The sequence below is a fragment of the Medicago truncatula genome, chromosome 4, assembly GCF_003473485.1.
Source record: "Medicago truncatula cultivar Jemalong A17 chromosome 4, MtrunA17r5.0-ANR, whole genome shotgun sequence".
Classification (NCBI taxonomy): Eukaryota; Viridiplantae; Streptophyta; class Magnoliopsida; order Fabales; family Fabaceae; genus Medicago; species Medicago truncatula.
In genome coordinates this window covers 36,265,475-36,284,758 of record NC_053045.1, presented here as the reverse complement: position 1 = coordinate 36,284,758, position 19,284 = coordinate 36,265,475, and the positions used below count along the sequence as shown (strand labels likewise).

At 32.4% G+C, this 19,284-nt stretch overlaps 2 protein-coding genes across 2 annotated transcripts; both read right to left on the bottom strand.

Moving 5' to 3' along the window:
* Positions 1 to 734: 734 nt before the first annotated feature.
* On the bottom strand, positions 735 to 6,405 carry LOC25492833 (uracil-DNA glycosylase, mitochondrial). Its single transcript, XM_013601080.3, has 7 exons — positions 6,151 to 6,405; positions 5,847 to 6,070; positions 5,329 to 5,487; positions 3,079 to 3,109; positions 2,830 to 2,965; positions 2,456 to 2,539; positions 735 to 1,082 (listed from the first exon to the last, which is right to left on the bottom strand). Exons 1-7 carry the CDS (start codon positions 6,356 to 6,358, stop codon positions 1,016 to 1,018), a joined length of 909 nt encoding a protein of 302 aa, XP_013456534.1. The 5' UTR covers positions 6,359 to 6,405; the 3' UTR covers positions 735 to 1,015.
* Positions 6,406 to 15,222: 8,817 nt separating this feature from the next.
* Positions 15,223 to 17,064, bottom strand: LOC25492830 (uracil-DNA glycosylase, mitochondrial). Its single transcript, XM_013601077.1, has 7 exons — positions 16,926 to 17,064; positions 16,623 to 16,849; positions 16,390 to 16,548; positions 15,889 to 15,919; positions 15,578 to 15,719; positions 15,391 to 15,474; positions 15,223 to 15,289 (listed from the first exon to the last, which is right to left on the bottom strand). Exons 1-7 carry the CDS (start codon positions 17,062 to 17,064, stop codon positions 15,223 to 15,225), a joined length of 849 nt encoding a protein of 282 aa, XP_013456531.1.
* Positions 17,065 to 19,284: the final 2,220 nt, after the last annotated feature.

Below are 19,284 nucleotides of genomic sequence, written 5' to 3'. Positions count from 1 at the left end.
AAACCCTACATTAATCATGTTTGCAACATTCTAGACTCACTAATCCACATATTACATTATATAATATAACGGCGTCTTGTGTTTGTACTTTATCGGTCTCTGTTCGTCTTTGCACCTTGAGTTTGTACTTTACAAAGGATAAACTATCTCCCATGAAAGGAAACAACGATGCTCTATAAAGGATGTAATAATGTACCTACAAACAATCTGATGCTCAAATCAGTATTTGATTGAGTAGAATGAGTCATATTAAAATAAAATGTGTACTTTTTTATGGTGTGTTTCTCCAGAGATTTATCTACGTAATTCATCAATATTTATTGATTGCTGGGAAAGTACATTTGTATGAATTGACGGTGCAACATTTTAGCGTGTCTCTAGGCAAATTCTATTTTGGATTGGATCGGGGCAAGTCCTGAATATGCTATTTTTAAAATTATTTAAGTAAATGTTGAAAATGATGCAATGGAAAAATTATATGCAAATGTTAAATATTTTTTTGGGTTTTTTCCATACATGTATTCTTTAAAAAGAAAATCGAAATAGTTTGTTTTTGGAAAAAATTATTCGGTAGTTGGTTAAAGAAAACAACAATACCAAAACCTTTAATCTGTTTGATGTTTGAGAAGCTCCCAAAAAATAACATAAAAAATAATAATGTTGTTTGTTTAAGACAGCCACACGGGCCTACCTTTGAAGAATATACCCAACTAGTATACAGATGGTAGAAGATATCACATTGAAAATGTCTTTTTTAATCTCCACCAACACCATAAATATATTGTTTGTTGATATTAAGACAGCACATGGATAATGCAGGAAATTAATTTAGGATCCTAGAATATCGTTATGCCAAAATGCTACTAGTACAGTATATAGTAGGTCAGTACTGCAAAAGCATCTATTTTCTTGGTAGATTTGGAATCCACAGAATAATTAATCTATACATCAAGGAAAGCTGGCCAAAAAAAGCACTTGGACTCTACGTATAAATTCGGACACCTTTTTTCCATCATTATAGTTGCCAATCTATGGGACCAATGCCCATTTGCTCCAGATATTTGTTAGTCTGAGAGAAGTGCCTGTTCAGAGAAAAGCAAATAGACACAATGTAAGAATGAAAAATTGCTTAGCTTGATAAAAGGAAAACTGATCAAGTGGTTTTTACATTTACACCTTATGATGTGTAAGATATGAGTTTCAACTCGCTTCAAGAGTCATTAATAAAGCTAAACAAAATAAAATTCAATACACAGGTGGAACAAACAGAGACGAATCCATAAATTTTGAGTAGTGAGGCTAACATATATATAAATGATGTTCATATTATAGAACTCACGAAATATTCCCCAAAAGCACCATCAAGCCCCAACAGTCGAGTTTTGCTAAAAATCATGAGCGATAAGGTGATTTGGTGCTAACTCTGACCCGGATGAGGCTGCTAAAACATTTGCTCTGGGTCTCCCACTAAAATGAAAACTAAGCAACAATCATGTATTAGATCTAAATGTTAGACCAAATACATGTACTTATTTTTGCTTATATTTCATTCCGACTGGGGTGTTACTATTGGACTTGAATCTTTGCACAAATTATGCAACAATTGGGCCATATAACAATTGTTTTCTTCTCTCTTCCCCATATCACATGAACTAATTATATGAAGTCAACCAATATATTATTATGGACAGATAATAAGAACCTCAATGTGGACTGTCGGGGCCCATGTGACATTACTAAAATATAATAAGATTAAATCTGAAATACAGATGAAAAAAGCACATCAAGATGCTCATTCGCATCAAAATACACTAAATTGTATTTAGAGTAATGTTGCGGACACTCTTGTCAACACTCACTTTCTTTGGATGAAATCAATGCATGTCCCACCACTTTTAGTGGGGTCCATTTTCAAAGTGTGTGATCCACCTTGATTTAAGTCAATAAAAAAGTGGGTGTTAGAGAGAGTGTTGCTAGCACTACTCAGTGTACTTATATTAACCTTTTAACAAAAGGAGAGCAAATTTTAAAAGTAGGTAAAGAGTGTGTAAATTGTAATGTATGCATCTCTCAAGAGAGAAAAATATGATTTACCCAACCTTTTTTTTTTGCAAAAGCTTACTCAACATATTTTCACTTGCTCAACCTTGCAGGCCAAAATATAAATGCTTAACAATCACAGCTTCTATTTTGAACCAGGAAGGCTCCATTAAGAATTATCATGTGACAAAAAGCCTTGATAAATGCAGAAATGGAAGATAAATTATGAAATCGAAGTATCATGCAAACAAACAACTGAGTATTTCTTCATAACAACTGACCCGACCCTTATTTTTCAGGCAAACTTAAGCCTCGGTCATGAATGCCTGCCTACTTGATATATACACAAAGCAGAAAGTTCAAAATGCTTTTACCTATACCAGCATAATAAATTATAGTGCTAAAACCATCTTACCTGCAACCAAAGAAGCCTCTATTCGCAGACAAACCGGAAGGATGTGCAGCTTTTAGAATGTGATGTTTGGTTGCATCAATTAACCTGTGTATGCACAAGCTCGCTCATATAAAAGTTTCAAAATCTTTCTTATCAGGCAAGAAAAGAAAATAACCCTATTTAGTTTAAGAAAACCATTTTGAACAGCAGATTGGAATTAATGAGATGCATGCTTACTCTTGCAGAATGAGATGCTTGTCATCTATTTCTCAAAAATGCAAATTTATTAAAATTTATATAATTTTTCAATCAAGGTGACTATTGTAAGTAAGACCACATCAGTGATTCCATATTTGTTTTTTAAGGCTCGTTATAGTGTTATACAATGGTAGTACCTAAGTTTCTCCTGAGCAGACTTTCCCCACAGCAGAAACACAACTCCTTCCTTCTTCTGTGAGATTGTCTTGATAACAGTATCAGTAAATTGTTCCCAGCCTTTTTTTGAATGAGAATTTGCTTGGTGCTTCCTGACTGAATTGAAAGCTAGTTACAAAATACTAGTATACAAGCATAATACACCAAACATAGTCAGGGTCACCTCCATACTAGCTGATGTACGTAATGAAAAAATGTAAATATCTAACCTGTGAGAACAGCATTCAGTAAGAGAACGCCCTGAAATTAAAGTTAAAACTTTGGTCAGGGAATATTTTATAAAAACAACTACTAATTAAAGTCATCCACTAACATGTTAAATAATCTGCTACAATGAGCTAGAGGAAAATCCTTTTATATTTAGGACAGAAACTAGCCTAACTTCATAAGAAGCCTATATTACTGTTCAATAAAAAGTGAGAATATATACTGGTCACAATTGTTAACATGATAGTCTTCCATGATAGAGAGTATCTGGTAGACAGTGGTAAAAAATAAATATGTTCACTTAGCCTGTATGCTTTAATTGTTCAATGTAAACAAGTCTATAAATCACAAATTCGTCATTTTAGTACATCTGGTTATGGATTATTTCTTACAGCAGATTGAGGCCATTCAGTGAAATCATGTTTATTGCAAAAAGACATAGCATGAAATGTTTGGATAAGCTTCTTTCAACTTTCAAGAACCGCAATATCAAATAATCAAAATATTCAATCTCCAAAAGTTTTTTAGTAGCTTCTAAACAATCTAAAAAATTACACTTTTTTAACTTAACCATCCGTGCACTGAGTATAGTACTCATTTTTTTGCAAAGACAGGAATTTTATTAAACTATAACACGATGGAAGAGTAAAATCAAAAAACTATATACCCCAGCCACAATACAGCAAAAATAACATCACTGAAACAAGATTCAAATATCCAAAGAAGACCGCAATTCCAAGACATGAGCCCATCAAATCCTTGTAACCCACCCACCTAACTGAAGCCACCACCCCACCTGCAAAATTATGCAGACAACCAAACTATGACCCCTTGTCTAAGCCCACCACAACCTGACACCAAAACCACTTCAAGCAACAAACCAGCGCCCATTATATAACCACACAACTAAACCTCTAAAAAACCACACCACCATAATAAATTAGGCACCTGAGACCAAATCAAAGTAAAAACACAGCCTGAAGATCCCTACAAAAAATACCAGCAAGTCAACAAAAACCAGTCCACCTTAAGAATCTATTCTATCCATCCAGACAATAAAACCTGAGACTCAAATGAAGTCAAAACTGATGCAGCAAAACACATTGGAACCACGCTTCTCAAAACAAAATCGGACTGCCCTTACATTCGACTCAACTAGTTTATTCAATCAGGCCAAGACAAGGCCTCAGATTCAAGCACCATTTAGAGATAGAGTAATTGATACTATTCAATTTAAATTTCAACCGATTCTAAGATAATTTTTGTATTTCATCCACTAAGTTTTCCAATATCACATCATTATTGTGAAAGATATTGTCATTTCTCGCATTCCAAATAACCCAAATACAAGCGAACCAAACAACCTTGGCACGATAATCAAACGCTATCCGTCTACTGATCAACCCGGCAAATTAGTCAAAGCGCTCAATCCCTTCATGATGCATGGCCGAGCAAACTCCCATCCACTTACATATTGCATGCCAAACAGTAGCAAACATCTGACACTCAAGAGAAAAGATGAGCTACAGATTGCCCTCCACCACAACCAACAACACAATGAATCATATTTTGATCAACTCCTCTCTTGCAAATATTGCCCTTTGTAGCAACTTTGTTTTCAAACAATCTCCAAGCAAGTAAGAAGACATTGGAGGGAATAGTCTTATGCAAAGCTCTTGCATACTTTGCATTAGCCATATTTGAGCTTCCCGACATTAGCACCTTATATGAGCTACTCACCGAATAAAAGTTTGTTGATCCATCCATCCAAATCCATTTATCTTCCTCATCATTATCTTTCAATCCCACATTTTCTAGCAACCTCCTCAATTCACACAAAATTCCTTCTCCCCTTTGATATAACCCCCTACGCCATCTCAAATCCCACCTCCTCAATCCCTCTGCCACACCAAAAACCTCTCCTAGTTTGCTCAACTTATCACAAAATAGACAGAGTAGACGGCTAAATCTAATTGCAATCTTAGAAAACCTCCATTTTGGTACCATATTGCAGTCTTTGTAAATATAAATAAAAGAAACGTTTTTCCACTTGGTTCATCAAAACAAATAATGTTGAAATGTGTTTCGACTCAGGTCTAAGTTGAAATGTTTAAAACAAATAATGTTTGCCAACAAACCTAATAAGTGCCTTATGGAAAAACACATTAAAAAAAAGAACAATACAACATTAAAACTTAAAAAAGAAACAGAAAACAAAATTGAAGTCCTAAGGGTAGCATATCAACACTTACCTGCACAGCCCATTTTTCAAGATTACCATGAGACGGAATCGAACAACCAAGGTCTTGCTTAAGCTCCTTAAATATATTAACCAAACTAGATGGAACTTTGACTCCTTCAGGAACCGAGAATGAAAGCCCCATTGCTTGACCAGGTCCATGATAAGGGTCCTAAATAAACCAAAACCAAAACCAAAATCAGTGAAGTAAAAGAAAGAGATTTAGACTTGTTTGGATAACCAACTTATTTTCAGCTTATAGCATATGTGCTTGCAAGTTCTATAATCAAAGAAAAAATAAAGTTAAATTGTTTTTGTATAAGCTATAAACTATTTTCATAGGCTATCTTGAAGAGCTTATGAAAATAAGTTGAAAACAACTTAAGAACATGTCATAGGCTGTTTTCATAAATTCTCTCAATCAGTCACACAAATTCCAATGCAAGTAGATAAGTTCAAAAAAGTTAATCCAAACATGCCCAAATTAGGGAGATAAATTTCAAATCAAAATCGAAATCGAAATCCACAAACCTGGCCAAGGATCACAACCTTAGCAGATTGAAAAGGGGTAGTATTAAGAGCATTGAAAATCAAATGCGCAGGAGGATATACATAATCATCCTTACAAATCTCAGTTTCGACGAACTTAGAGAGATTAACAGCATAATCTTTCTGAAATTCACCAGGTAAAGCTTCCAACCACGATTCCTCGACTAGCAACTCCTCTAGTTTCACACAACCCGAAGCTAAAGATTCTGATAAATCAATAACATTAGAAGAAACTAAAGAACGTGTTTTTACTGTAAAGCTACGTTTTTTAAACAAATGAACATACCTTTGTGTTTGGAAACCCTTTCGATGCAGATTTTGCGGTTCTTTCTGGACAAAGCGAGATTTTTGTTGTGTTCGATTCGTGATTTTTGGTCGACGGTGAGGGTGGAGGAGGAATTGATGTTATCTTCGGATTTGCAGAGAGTGGGTTTCAAGCGCTTTGAAGCTCGACCGAAAATGTCGATTAGGGTTTTGGAGGATGCAGAGGCCATTTTCGATTCCCGAGAGAAGCTTTGAAATGGCGGGAAACTATGTAAAGTAGCTTTATATAAGTCCCAAACAAACAATAATGGATTCTAAAATGATATTTTCACACAAAATTTTGAGATTAAATTCAACAATAAATTTTTATGTGGTTAACACAATTCAATTTGTGGTTAACGTTTTTTAAAATTATTAATTTTTTAAAAGAAGTTGATGATTAATACTTAAAAGAACACTAAACAATGTCTTTAGATATTAGTTAAGCTACCAAAGCAAGTAACTTTTTATAAAATGTGATGTAATTATTATTTAATCAAAAGACAAAACTTATATTTTCAATATAAATTTTCTATTTATAATTTCCTTAACCATTGTCATAAGAACACCGGTTAGAAAGAACCATGCTTAAATACTTAAATAAAAATCTTAGTTTTTTTAATACAACCAATATTATTAAAGCATAATAACACAAGAAGCGCCTAGTTACCTAAAAACAATGGAAAACAAAGTAAGGTGATGTCGTATATGGACAAAACATCCCCAAAATATTAACAACGTAAAATCGTAGTTACTTGTGATATACATGATTGATAAGTTATAACACTTTATTATATTTATTAAACTAAGTTAATCATCCAAATTTATTATCGAAAATTGAAGTATTTTGCTGTCAAGTTTGTAATTTATATTTATTGTTTATTATAAACATGTGTATCATTGTAGCTAGTTTCAAATGATATCAGATAGCAAGACCCTTATTTATATTTATGTTATTCAATATATTGAAACATGTGTATCATCTAACATTTTTTTTATAGTCATGTCACAATAGGAGACTGATCTTGGGATGTGTTAACGATAGAGATCACATGATAGAAGATGGAAAAAGAGGCTAAGGTTTTAACACGGTGAATGACATAACTATAAAAAAACGACTTAAGATTCTCTTTATTTATGACATTTTTCATTTCTTCTATTTTAAGAGATAAATACATACATAATTTTGCTAAAAGTAAAAAATAATTAATAATAGTGTAAACTACAACCTATTTTTTGTGTCTATCTATTTTTAAATGATATCTTCAATTTATTTTCCTTAATTTATTTTTATAAATGGAGAAGATTTCAACTCATGAAAAACGTATCCAATAATAAATATTATAAATTCAAAACATCATCAGAGAGAGCATCAGTAATACAACCAAGTTGAAGAATATATCAAAAGGAAATGTTTGTTGAACCATTGATAATACTACCTCCGTCCCTAATTATAAGATCCTTTTGAGAATTTTTTTTGTCCCTTTTTATAAGACCTCTTTTCTATTTCCAACTACATTAATTATTTCTTTACATACATGCCTCTATTTATTATACATCTTTTTTTTTCAATCGACAATAAATAGAATGTTGAAAACATAAGCCAACCCTCTTTCTTAAAGGATAAAATTGTAAAAACAATAATAATTACAAACATATTTAATACAAATATTCACTATCTTAATTCTCGTTATTTTTTTAAAAGAGCCTTATAATTAGGGACGGAGGTAGGACTTTTTTATAATATCCACTATAAGTAAAAATATTTGTTGATATTAAGACAGTACATGGATAATACACGAAATCAGTTCAGGATCCGAGAACATCATTATGCAAAAGTGCCACCAGTATACAGTAGTATATGGTAGTGGTCAGTACTACAAAATATACGAGGTTACAACACATCAGGCCAAAAGCACCACTTTTCTTGGTGATTTGGAATCTACAGAACCATTTATGCATCAAGGAAAACAGGCTCAAAAGTGCACTTGAACTCTACAATAGATATTATAGTTGCCAATCTATGGGATCAATCCCCGTTTGCACAAGATATTGGTTAGTTTGAGAGAAGTGCCTGCTCAAACAAATTCAAATAAACACAGTAAAGAGTAAGAATACAAAATTGCTTAGAACAATAAAAGGAAAATAGATCAGGTGGTTTTCACATTTAGTGCTTTAGATATTATAATGTGTAAGATCCAAGTTAGTATACCTTCTCTGTTGGTTAGAGCATTGTGTTGATAACGTGTTATAAAACTCATAGAACAATAACAAGAATAGAGAGAAGAAGAGAGAAGGAAGAGAGAATAGTGCAATCTATTATTCTCATGTGTGTACAAGTATTTACATGTGAGCTTTATTATTTATAGAGAAAGATAATAACTTATGGAACAACACCAATAATCTACTAGTATGTTTCATTAACTTATTTACTACATGGACATCACTTATAATATTTATAATAAATTGTCTATTTGTTCAAATTTTTGAAAGAAAAAAATAAAATTATATTTGTAATAAAAAGATTTGTTTTTAAATGTCTTATAATAAATAAATAAATAAATAGATTAGGTAAGTCGAAACTCATTTTATCATAAATAACGAATGGTCAACACCAACAACGAATGGTTAGAAACAATCCGTAATTTGAATAGTTTCGAGCAAAATCCTATCCAGAAACCTGTTTCATTTTCACCTACCTTTTTAGCCACATTGCTATATTCATCTCCTTCATCTATTGTTTCACCTGCTTCTGAGTTTTCCAAACAATTGTTAATGGAAACTGCCATTGCGATTTCTGAAGGCAAAATGAAATATGCGAAGGAGATCCTCTCTCGTTTCTCTCAAACACAAAACTCAAAACTGAAATTTGATCGTTGGTTATTGGATTGCATGGCTTCAACGCTGAAATCGCGTGTGAATAACATTGAAAATCCACCTCCTGTAGTGGAATTGTTCAGCAAAGAACATGCTGAGTCGACTCACCTTCTCCTTGATCACTCTCTTTGCTTCAAGCTCTCTTTCATGGCTGCCAATATTGCAATTCTCGAAGCTGCATTCGAAGATACAACAAAGAGCGTGAAGAATCTTTGTGTTGTGGATTTTAATATTGGTAATGGAAAACAATACATAAACCTTCTCCAAAAACTCCATGCACGTCTCAATGGTTAACTAGCAATGTTGAAGATCACGACTGTGACGATGAATCTGAAAACCAACGGAGAACTTTTGCGTCGAGAAGCTGAGAGTTTAGGAATCGGGTTTGAATTCAAACCGGTGAACATAAAACTCACGAAATTAACCCGCGAGTCACTGAATTGTGACTCAGAGGATATTCTCGATGTGAATTTCGCATTCAACCTATACAAAATTCCAGATGAGAGCGTGTCAACGGAGAATCCACGCGACACGCTTCTTCGTCACGTGAAATCCACACGACTGACTTTGGTTGGATGGGAAGAACTCTCACTGTTGATTGGGGGGAGTTCTTCCCATCCAACCAAAGCCAGTCGCGTGGATTTCACGTGACGAAGAAGCGTGTCGCGTGGATTCTCTGTTGACATGCTCTCATCTGGCATTTTGTATAGGTTGAATGCGAAATTCACACCGATAATATCTTCTGAGTCCCAATTCACCGGTTTGAATTCAACCCGATTCCTAAACTCAACTTCTCGACCCAAAAGTTCTCCGATGGTTTTCAGATTCTCGTCGTCGACGTTCACCGTCAAAGTCGTGATCTTTAACATTGCTAGTTAACCGTTGAGACGCACATGGAATTTTTGGAGAAGGTTTATGTATTATTTTCCATTACCAATATCAAAATCCACAACACAAACATTCTTCACTCTCTTTGTTGTATCTTCAAATGCAACTTCGAGGATTGCAATATTGGCAGCCATGAAAGAGAGCTTGAAGCAAAGAGAGTGATCAAGGAGAAGGTGAGTCGACTCAACATGTTCTTTGCTAAACAATTCCATTATTGGAGGTGGATTTTCAATGTTATCCATACGCGATTTAAGCGCTAAAGCCATGCAATCTAATAACCAACGATCAAAATTCAGTTTTGGGTTTTGTGTTTGAGAGAAAGGAGAAAGGATCTCCTTCGCATATTCCATTTTTCCTCCAGAAATCGTGGTGGCAACATCCATTAACGATTGTTTGGAAAACTCATAAGCAGGTGAAACAATAGATGAAGGAGATGAATTTAGCGATGTTGCATAAAAAGTATGTGAGGATGAAACAGGTTTATGGATAGGGTTTTTCTCAAAATTATTCAAATTACGGATTGTTTTTGACCATTCTTTATTGGTGTCGACAATTCGTTATTTATGATAAAATGAGTTTCGGCATACCTAATCTATTTATTTATTTATGATAAGACATTTAAAAACATTTTTTTTTATTACAAATATAATTTTAATTTTTTCTTTCAAAAATTTGAACAAATAGACAATTTGTTATGAATATTATAAGCGGATGTCCATATATGATATAACAAATAGCTTAACGAGTCATACTAACTACTGGGGTTGTTCTATAAGTTATTGTCTTTCTCTATAAATAGAGCTCACATGTAACATACTTGTACACACATGAGAATAATAGATTGCACTATTCTCTCTTCCTTCTCTCTTCTTCCCTCTATTCTTGTTATTATTCTATGAGTTGTATAACACGTTCCCAGCACGATGCTCTAACCAACAGAGAATGTATACTAACTCTCGTATAAATTTTCTTTGCAAAAAAAAAAGTTTTTTTTTTTTGTATCGATGATTATTGGCTAGTGTTATAATTCCATTAATTGGAATCAGTACCTTATAGATACACATTATCGTTATTATGCAAATTAGTGTTTATTTCTAATTCAACATTCATGCATCCCTAGAGGATTGCATAAGAGATTGATCACATCTATAATATAATTCATGAAGAACTATATTATATTAAAAAAGGAATGCATCCCTGAAGGATTGCTTATAAAAACTCAATATTTTTCTAATGAATTCCTGAAGAATTCAACAGTAGTGCATCCCTGGAGGATTGCTTAAAAACTCAATCAACATTAGTGCATCCCTTAATATAAAAATTCAATTTTAATTGATTTGTGTTGAAGAGCCAAAAGATTCTTCAATCAAACAATTTTTGTGTCTTAATTTTTTTCTTTCAAAGTAGAATTGAGGATTTTGATCTCTCAATATGTAAATGCGTATAAGGTGATATTTGTGAATCAATACACCAAAAGTGTGGATCAACTAAATGACAAGTATGGTTATTGTTAACTCACAGAACAGAAGTTTGATTCACAAGTATAAAAATTAAAAAAGATCAAACAAATTTTCTAGTTACTTTTGATGTTGATTGTGTGCAAGTATAAAGATTAAAAAAGATTAAATGAATGTACAAAGCAAGATTAAATATTATACATTAAGGGATAGAAAATGATTTACCTCCAATATCGAATCATTGTTCTCGTCCATTGCGAAGCAAAACTCTTCAAAACCCTAAAAAAAAATCATCAAAGAGTCGCATAAATTAAATTTGATTACTTTGATTGTTAGAAGATCTAAAATCTAGGCAAACAGTAAATCTATAAAATTGAATCATGCAAAACTTGCTATTAAGATTAAATCAAGATGGATTTATCAACCTCTGTTATAAAAAGTGGATGGTGCGGCCGAAACGCCTACATCATGCACAATCGCGTCGATGTGGTACGAAAGTGGAAAGGGGCCAGTGCGGTGTCAATTTGGGTAAAGGCAGCCGCTACAACTTGCTAGTTCAAAAAAGAAGAAGAGGTGTATGATACAAATAGAAGAAGCATGAGAGAGGGTCGAGAGAAGATAGGATGCAAAGAAAGAAGAAAACAATGGAGGTGTGAAGGATCGACATAATAAATGATGCAGAGAGAAAGAAGAGAACAATGGAAGAGAGATTGATGAAGAAAGATGTGGTGCGGCAGGAATGTATTTATTTAGGGTTACAGAAACAACATAGGCTATTTGGGCCCACTGTATGGGCTTAGATTAACCGAAGTTAAAAAAAAAGTATGTTGTATAGTTGAAATTTTACGATATACCCCTACAAATCACCATAAAAAAAAAAAATCCAAGTTTACCCTTTTACAATTTAAGTTTCTATACATTGATTTTTCACCATCGCTTTCAACATTTTCTAATCCATTATGAATTCACTCTCACATAACATGTCAGATATTTATTTCCAGTAAAACCACCTAAAACATTTTTTATGTGTATATTTTTTCCTAGGAAAGGTCTATAAAATGTTTCTCGATTTGAATAAATTTTTTAAATACTCGTATTTATATTTATGAAAGACCCGTATAAAACGTTTCAGGATTTTTTTACAAATTTCAAAAAACACAACGAAATCCTAACATTTGTAAGCAGGGGCCAATAACACTAGTGGAAAACACACCGGTACCCATTTTTCAAATAGCAATGACTAACAATGTGTAAATAAGTTTTGAAAAATATGGGCTTAAAACCAAGCATCGTAGGAATACATAGAAAATATAGTAACGAATGAGGAGGTGGTGGAAAATTCTACGCTGAAGTCATGAGAATGACTTTTTCGGTGAAGTTAACCATATGGTCAATCATTGAGTATCAATGTATTTAATCCATGCTACATCAAATTATATGATGTATTGCACATTTACCTATAAGATGTGTTATTATATCTTTACTTATTGCAATTAAATCAAAATTAAACATTTTTATTATTATTATTTTATTTTGTAATCATAAATCAAAATTGGGTAAAACATCAACTTTGAATCCCTTTCATCTTCATTTGTTTGAATATGTTCATCTTCATCAATTTCTTTCACTCCAAAATCTTATCATCTTATTTTGTCATTATTTCATTCCTTTCACTCCAAAATCTTATCATCTTCATTTTAGGTTAGAGAAACCCCTTCTGCAGATTTATTGAATTATCCTAAATCAAACAAAAATTTGAAAAAATCAATTGAAATATATTCAATCAACAACACCCAGAAAATTAAATATTCAAGAAAAGATTTCAATACAGAAACATGAATTAGGAAGATTACCATTAGGTGAATCGATTGAGATCGATGAAATCTTTGATGGGTCATCGTTAGAATCAACCATGTTGTCTTTGTTGTTATTTAGGGTTTTGGAAAATGGAGAGTGACACATGACACATGCATGTGATTTTTTGTTTTGGAACATGCACATCCTTAATTTTCCCCTTCTGCGGATGAAGATGGAGAAACCGAAGAAAGAGGATGATTAAAAATGAATTAATTTGTGCATAATTAATAAATGATTTAATTCTAATTAAAATAAAGTTAATAAATCAAAAGTAATTAATATTTTGTATGATTATTGATTTGTAATAAGGTAAAGTTTAGTCTTAGAGTGGTGTTATACTATTGGCTAAATAAAATAACTTTTTTAAAAAAGTCAGGTTCTTGACTGCACTGTAGAAGCTCCTGTTGCATAATAGTCTCAAGGGTTAACGGTGCTTTACCCCTTGTAATATAGGTCATTTTTTATTTTCCCCCTGTAAAATATTTTTTTTGATTTACCCCCTGTAATTATTTTTTTTGGAATACCCCCTAATAGGTCATAAAAAAACGACTTTATTTTTTTTTTTTTGCAGAATTTTTTCGTTTTTTTATGACCTATTAGGGGGTATTCCAAAAAAAAATTTTTTTACAGGGGGTAAATCAAAAAAAATATTTTACAGGGGGAAAACAAAAAATGACCTATATTACAGGGGGTAAAACACCATTAACCCTAGTCTCAATAGAAGGAATAATGTGCACTTGCAAACTCTTATGATTATACAAGGATAATTAGATTGAAAGAAATAGAAAAATTAAGGTTTAATTGCACTTTTAGCCCCCTATCTTTCCAAAAGTTGCGATTTTGGTCCTCTAACTAATTAAAATACAAAATAGCCCCCTATGTATTGGATATTTGACAGTTTTGGCCCCCAAGGTCAATTTTGACTTGGTCTTCGCTGATGTGGCAATTTAAAATAAAAAATATTTTTTTCTTTTTTATTAAAAAATATACTTTTTTAAATAATTAAAATATAAAAAATAAAATAAAATAATTTATTTTAATTACAAAAATAAAAAATACACGTGTACGTTGACCAAGTCAAAATTGACTTTGGGGGTCAAAACTACCAAAGATCCAATAAATAGGGGGACTGTTTTGTATTTTAAGTAGTTAGGAGGCCAAAATCGCAACTTTTGAAAAGACAGAGGGCCAAAATAATAATAATAATAGTAATGTTATGAAACTAAATAGAGCAATAAACTAGAAGCTTATTGTAAAAAAAATTTGGTTATGTATCTCTATCTCATTTTATCTCTATCTCTCTTTGTATTACATCAAAAATTTATTATATATATCACTCACTCTCTCTACCTCTTCATTTCTCGATGTGTATACACTGGTGACCATTAATTCGGATGCACAGCGTCAACACCCTGACGTGACAATTCATATAAGTCCATGTCTTACGTCGGAACCCTACCCTGACATGGAAACTTTACTTGGGCAACAACGTCTGTATAACTTGCAGCAAACTCCAGAGTTGTATTCATCTTCATCTCACAATCAACCTTCTTCAGCTCTTCCAACTTTTCTATTTTGTGGGCGTGCGTGAGTGTTACATTGTGCTTTTCAGCTACTGCTAAGGCAAAGATTCTTAAGGAGTATCTTATGTATAAGATCTCAGTAGTTTCTCTTTGCTATATTTAAAGAATGACTCCACGCTTTGATTCTAGATTTTGTGTCCATCATTATTTGTGGTTTCACTAATTCAGACATAAAAAATGGATAATAGACGAAATAAATTCAGGATCCGAGAACATCGTTATGCCAAATTGCTACTAGTATTGGTCGGTACTGCAAAATATTCAAGGTAAGAAACAACACTGCAAGGTCAAACTATCAACAAAAGCACCACTTTTCCTCCTTTTCGAATCTACATAACCGTCAATACATCGAGGGAAACAAGTTCAAAAAATCACCGGAACTCCACATACAAATTATAGTTGCCAATCTATGGGATCAAACCCCTTTTGCTCCAGAAGTTGGTTAGTTTTAGAGAAGTGCCTGTTCAGAGAAAATCAAATTAACACAATTCAATATAAAAGGAAAACTGATCGGTGAAAATCAAATAAACACAATTCAATATAAAAGGAAAATGAACTTACTTGCAGCCAAAGAAACCTCTTTTCACAGTCAACACGGAGGGATGTTCAGCTTTTAGAATGTGATGCTTGGTTTGATCAATTAAGCTGCATATAAGACATACCAAAAGTAAGCAGAATAACTTGCTTGTCACCCATTCCGCTAAAATAAACAATTACGCCAAATTTATAAATCAACTAATGGCAGTACCGAATTTTCTCCTGAGCAGACTCTCCCCACATCAGAAACACGACCCCTTCCTTCTTCTCAGAGATCGTCTTGATAACAACATCTGTGAATTGTTCCCAGCCTATATTTGCATGTGAATTTAAATTATCTTCATTCTTCCTACCTGAATTGAAAGCTAGTTACAAAATACTAGTATACAAACATAATACACCAAACATGGTGAGGGTCATACATACTAGATCACCATGCACGTAGCGAAGTACAAACATATCATGACCTTTAAGTCACCAACACTCTTGATTAGAAGTTCACAAAAATGTAAAATATCTAACCTGTGAGAACAGCATTCAGCAAGAGAACGCCCTGAAATTAATCAAAGCTGTGATCAGAGAATAGTTTTTGAAAAACAAAATTTACGAATTAAAGTCATGTTTTAATACCATGTTAAAACATCTGCACAAATGAGTGAATAGAAGAAAAGGAAACCCCCTCTGCGTTCAATAAAATTAATTGTCACTTAAATCTTTGAATTTTAGTTATTGACATAAATTCTTGTCTTTATCATTGAAAAATATGTTATCTACAAGCTGAAAATATATATTTGGTCACAATTATTTTTATTGTTATTTTGTAAGAACATGTCCACAATGTATGCTTTAATTGTGCAATGTAAACTAGTCCACAAATCTGTATGTTTTACAGAAAATTGAGAGGCCATTCAAGGAAATCACACTTTTTGCAGAAAATAAATATTTGTAAGAATGAAATGTTTGGACAAGATTAAAATAACCAATTTCCAACAATTCTATAGAATCAAAATAATCAATGGTTACCTGCAAAGCCCATTTTTCAAGATTGCCGTGAGATGGAATGGAACAACCAATATCTTTCTTAAGCTCCTTAAATACATTCTTCAAAATGGATGGAACTTTAACTCCCTCCGGAACCGAATATGAAAGCCCCATTGCTTGACCAGGTCCATCATAAGGTTCCTAAAATAACCAAAATCAGAATCTGTAAAGTAAAAGAAAGAGATAAACTCAAATTCAAATTGAAATCCACAAACCTGGCCAAGAATCACAGCCTTAACGGAATGAAAAGGAGTAGTATTAAGAGCATTGAAAATCAAATGCGAAGGAGGATATACGGAATCTTTGAAAGCGAAAATCTCATTTTGGACGAACATGCAAAGAGCCGGGGCGTAAGGTTTCTGAAATTCACCAGGTAATGCTTCCAACCAAGATTGCTCTACAAGCATATCCGGTAGTTTAATGCGACCTGTAGCCATAGATTCTGATAAAGAAAATATGATTAGAAACGAAAGAAGCTATTATATTATAGCTAAGTAAAGTATCAATATCATACATACTGTCATTGTGTTTAGGAAGCCTTTCGAGGCAGATTCTGCGGTTTCTCTTGGACAATGTGAGGTTCTGATTGTATTTTTCTTCGGCAGAGAGGGCGGAGGAGCCATAGGTTTTCAAGCCCTCGGAGTATGAAGAAGCCATTTTCTGTTGTAATTTTAGATGTTAGTTTATTTATTTCAGAAGTTAATGAAAAAAATTAGGGCTATATCCAAAAATGAATCTTGTACGCAAAAGCTTGAAGAAGCCCTTGAATCGGTTAGTCAAGCTTTGCCTCATTTTTCTCACCAGAAAAACGGTTTTATGCAAGTGCTCACTATATTTATGCTCTGAGTCACTCATTCAAAAGCTAAATTTTTCACGTGTATGATATATATAAGTAACCCAATTCCAGTAGAGGAAAATAGATACGCACAACAAAACCGCTTCCTCTTCCAACAACTTATGAGACAGATAAATCCTTAATGACATACCTCTGTAATGGTTGGTTTATTAGTTTGCTTTGCAGGTTTCATATTAGTTATTATTGCTCACTCTTTTGTTGATAAAAATAAAAATTAAGAGTGTGTATGATGCAGGACTATTTTAGTTGTGCACGTTAGACAGAAATTATAAGTTTTTATGATTACAAATAAGTCGTGATTGGGAACACAACCAAAATAAACATGAATAATAATTTTTTTATGTGATAATCTGAAAAATAATTTATTTCTTCATATAAAAAATATATAATTTATTTATTCAAATATAACAATATACTGAAAAATTGAGATTCTAACAAGGAAAATACGTGCATTTCCTTTTTATATGGTTCAAAGCATGTTATGTACATAAAATGTGTATTTTTAGTTAAAAATCATATGAAAAAAGTGCACTAAATTTTATCCTTCTAACAATCTTTAGAGAGCCACAAAAAGAAAAGTAAAATTTGTCCCTATAATCTCTCTCCAAATAAAAAATTTCCTTAGTTAAGAATCATACGAAAAAGGGCACTAAATTTAATCCATCTAACAATCATTAGAGAGCCACTCACTACCAAAAAAAATAAAAATTAGAGAGCCACAAAAATAAAAGCAAAATTTGTCTATGTAGTCTCTCTCCAAATAAAAAATTTCCAAAATTAAAAATAAACTCAATCTTTTTATGTTCTAAAAATTAAAATATCTTTCAAAAAAAAATTAAAATAAAATATTGGTTTAAATTAAACCTAAAATCTCTCTAAAGTCAGTTCTCCACTCTTCTTCCTTCATCTCTCTTTTATGGTATAAGTCCATGCCATATATCCTAAAGATTTGACGCAGAACGGAAGCAAGAATTAACAAACGCTAAATTTAAAAGATAAACAGATAAGTTGCAAGCAACAAACTTGTCAAAAGGATTTTCCGGAATCCACCAGAATTGAGAAAAATTCCTTATAATTTTATTTTGAATGAAAGCCAGTCTCTTAGGCTACGAATGTTTAGTTTAAATACTAGGGAAATAACAAATCCTAATGGACCGAAAATAACAAACTTAAACAAAAACAAAAAAATAATAAGTTGTGCTGAAAAAATAAAAATATGGTTTTATAACTTGGAATGACTAAATTCACCCTACATCATGGAGAAACCTTGAGATATGCTTGTGAGCAAATTCTCTTTCCGAAAATGTATAATTCGAATCAATCAGACACCAGATATCAAATCTGCACCATTTTCATTGAACATTTCTTGCGCGCAACTTCATCTTCAATACGTGCAGCCAGTTTGCATATATCTTTTTTTGAGTGGAGTTAGTAGCTAAGTCAGAGCACGTGTTATTTTACTTTACATTTGAAGCATAAATAACCTGTGTTGGTCTTCACTAATAAATAAGTAATTAACCTTTGTGCTATTCATGGATGTGTTTGCAACTGTTAACATCATAACCATTAACATCATTTATTCCTCCTTTTAATAAAAAAATACTTATTGTTTGTTTCAGCACAAAGAAGGTTAATAGTTATGTTGTTTTTTAATTTATTTGAATTGAAAGCTGTAGCATATTTGGAGGTATGAATTGGTTTATATTTTGATAGTCTAGCTTCATGACTTAGGTAAATACGTATTCTAAATTGATATCAAATAAATTCTATGCATGTGATGTACCTTTTTTATTCAAATGCCTCTTCAAATTTTTATAGTACTAAAGAGAAATAAATTTTAATCCTTTAGCATACGACTATTCACCTAAATAATTTTAGAGCATCAAGTATCAACTTCTATGAAAATAATTGATGAAACATATTTCCATAACTGATTTTTGTACTTGATATGGTTTCAAAGGTTGTTGAAGTGACAAAAGAAGTAAATTTATGGGCTGAAAATGTAACACATGTTAGCATAT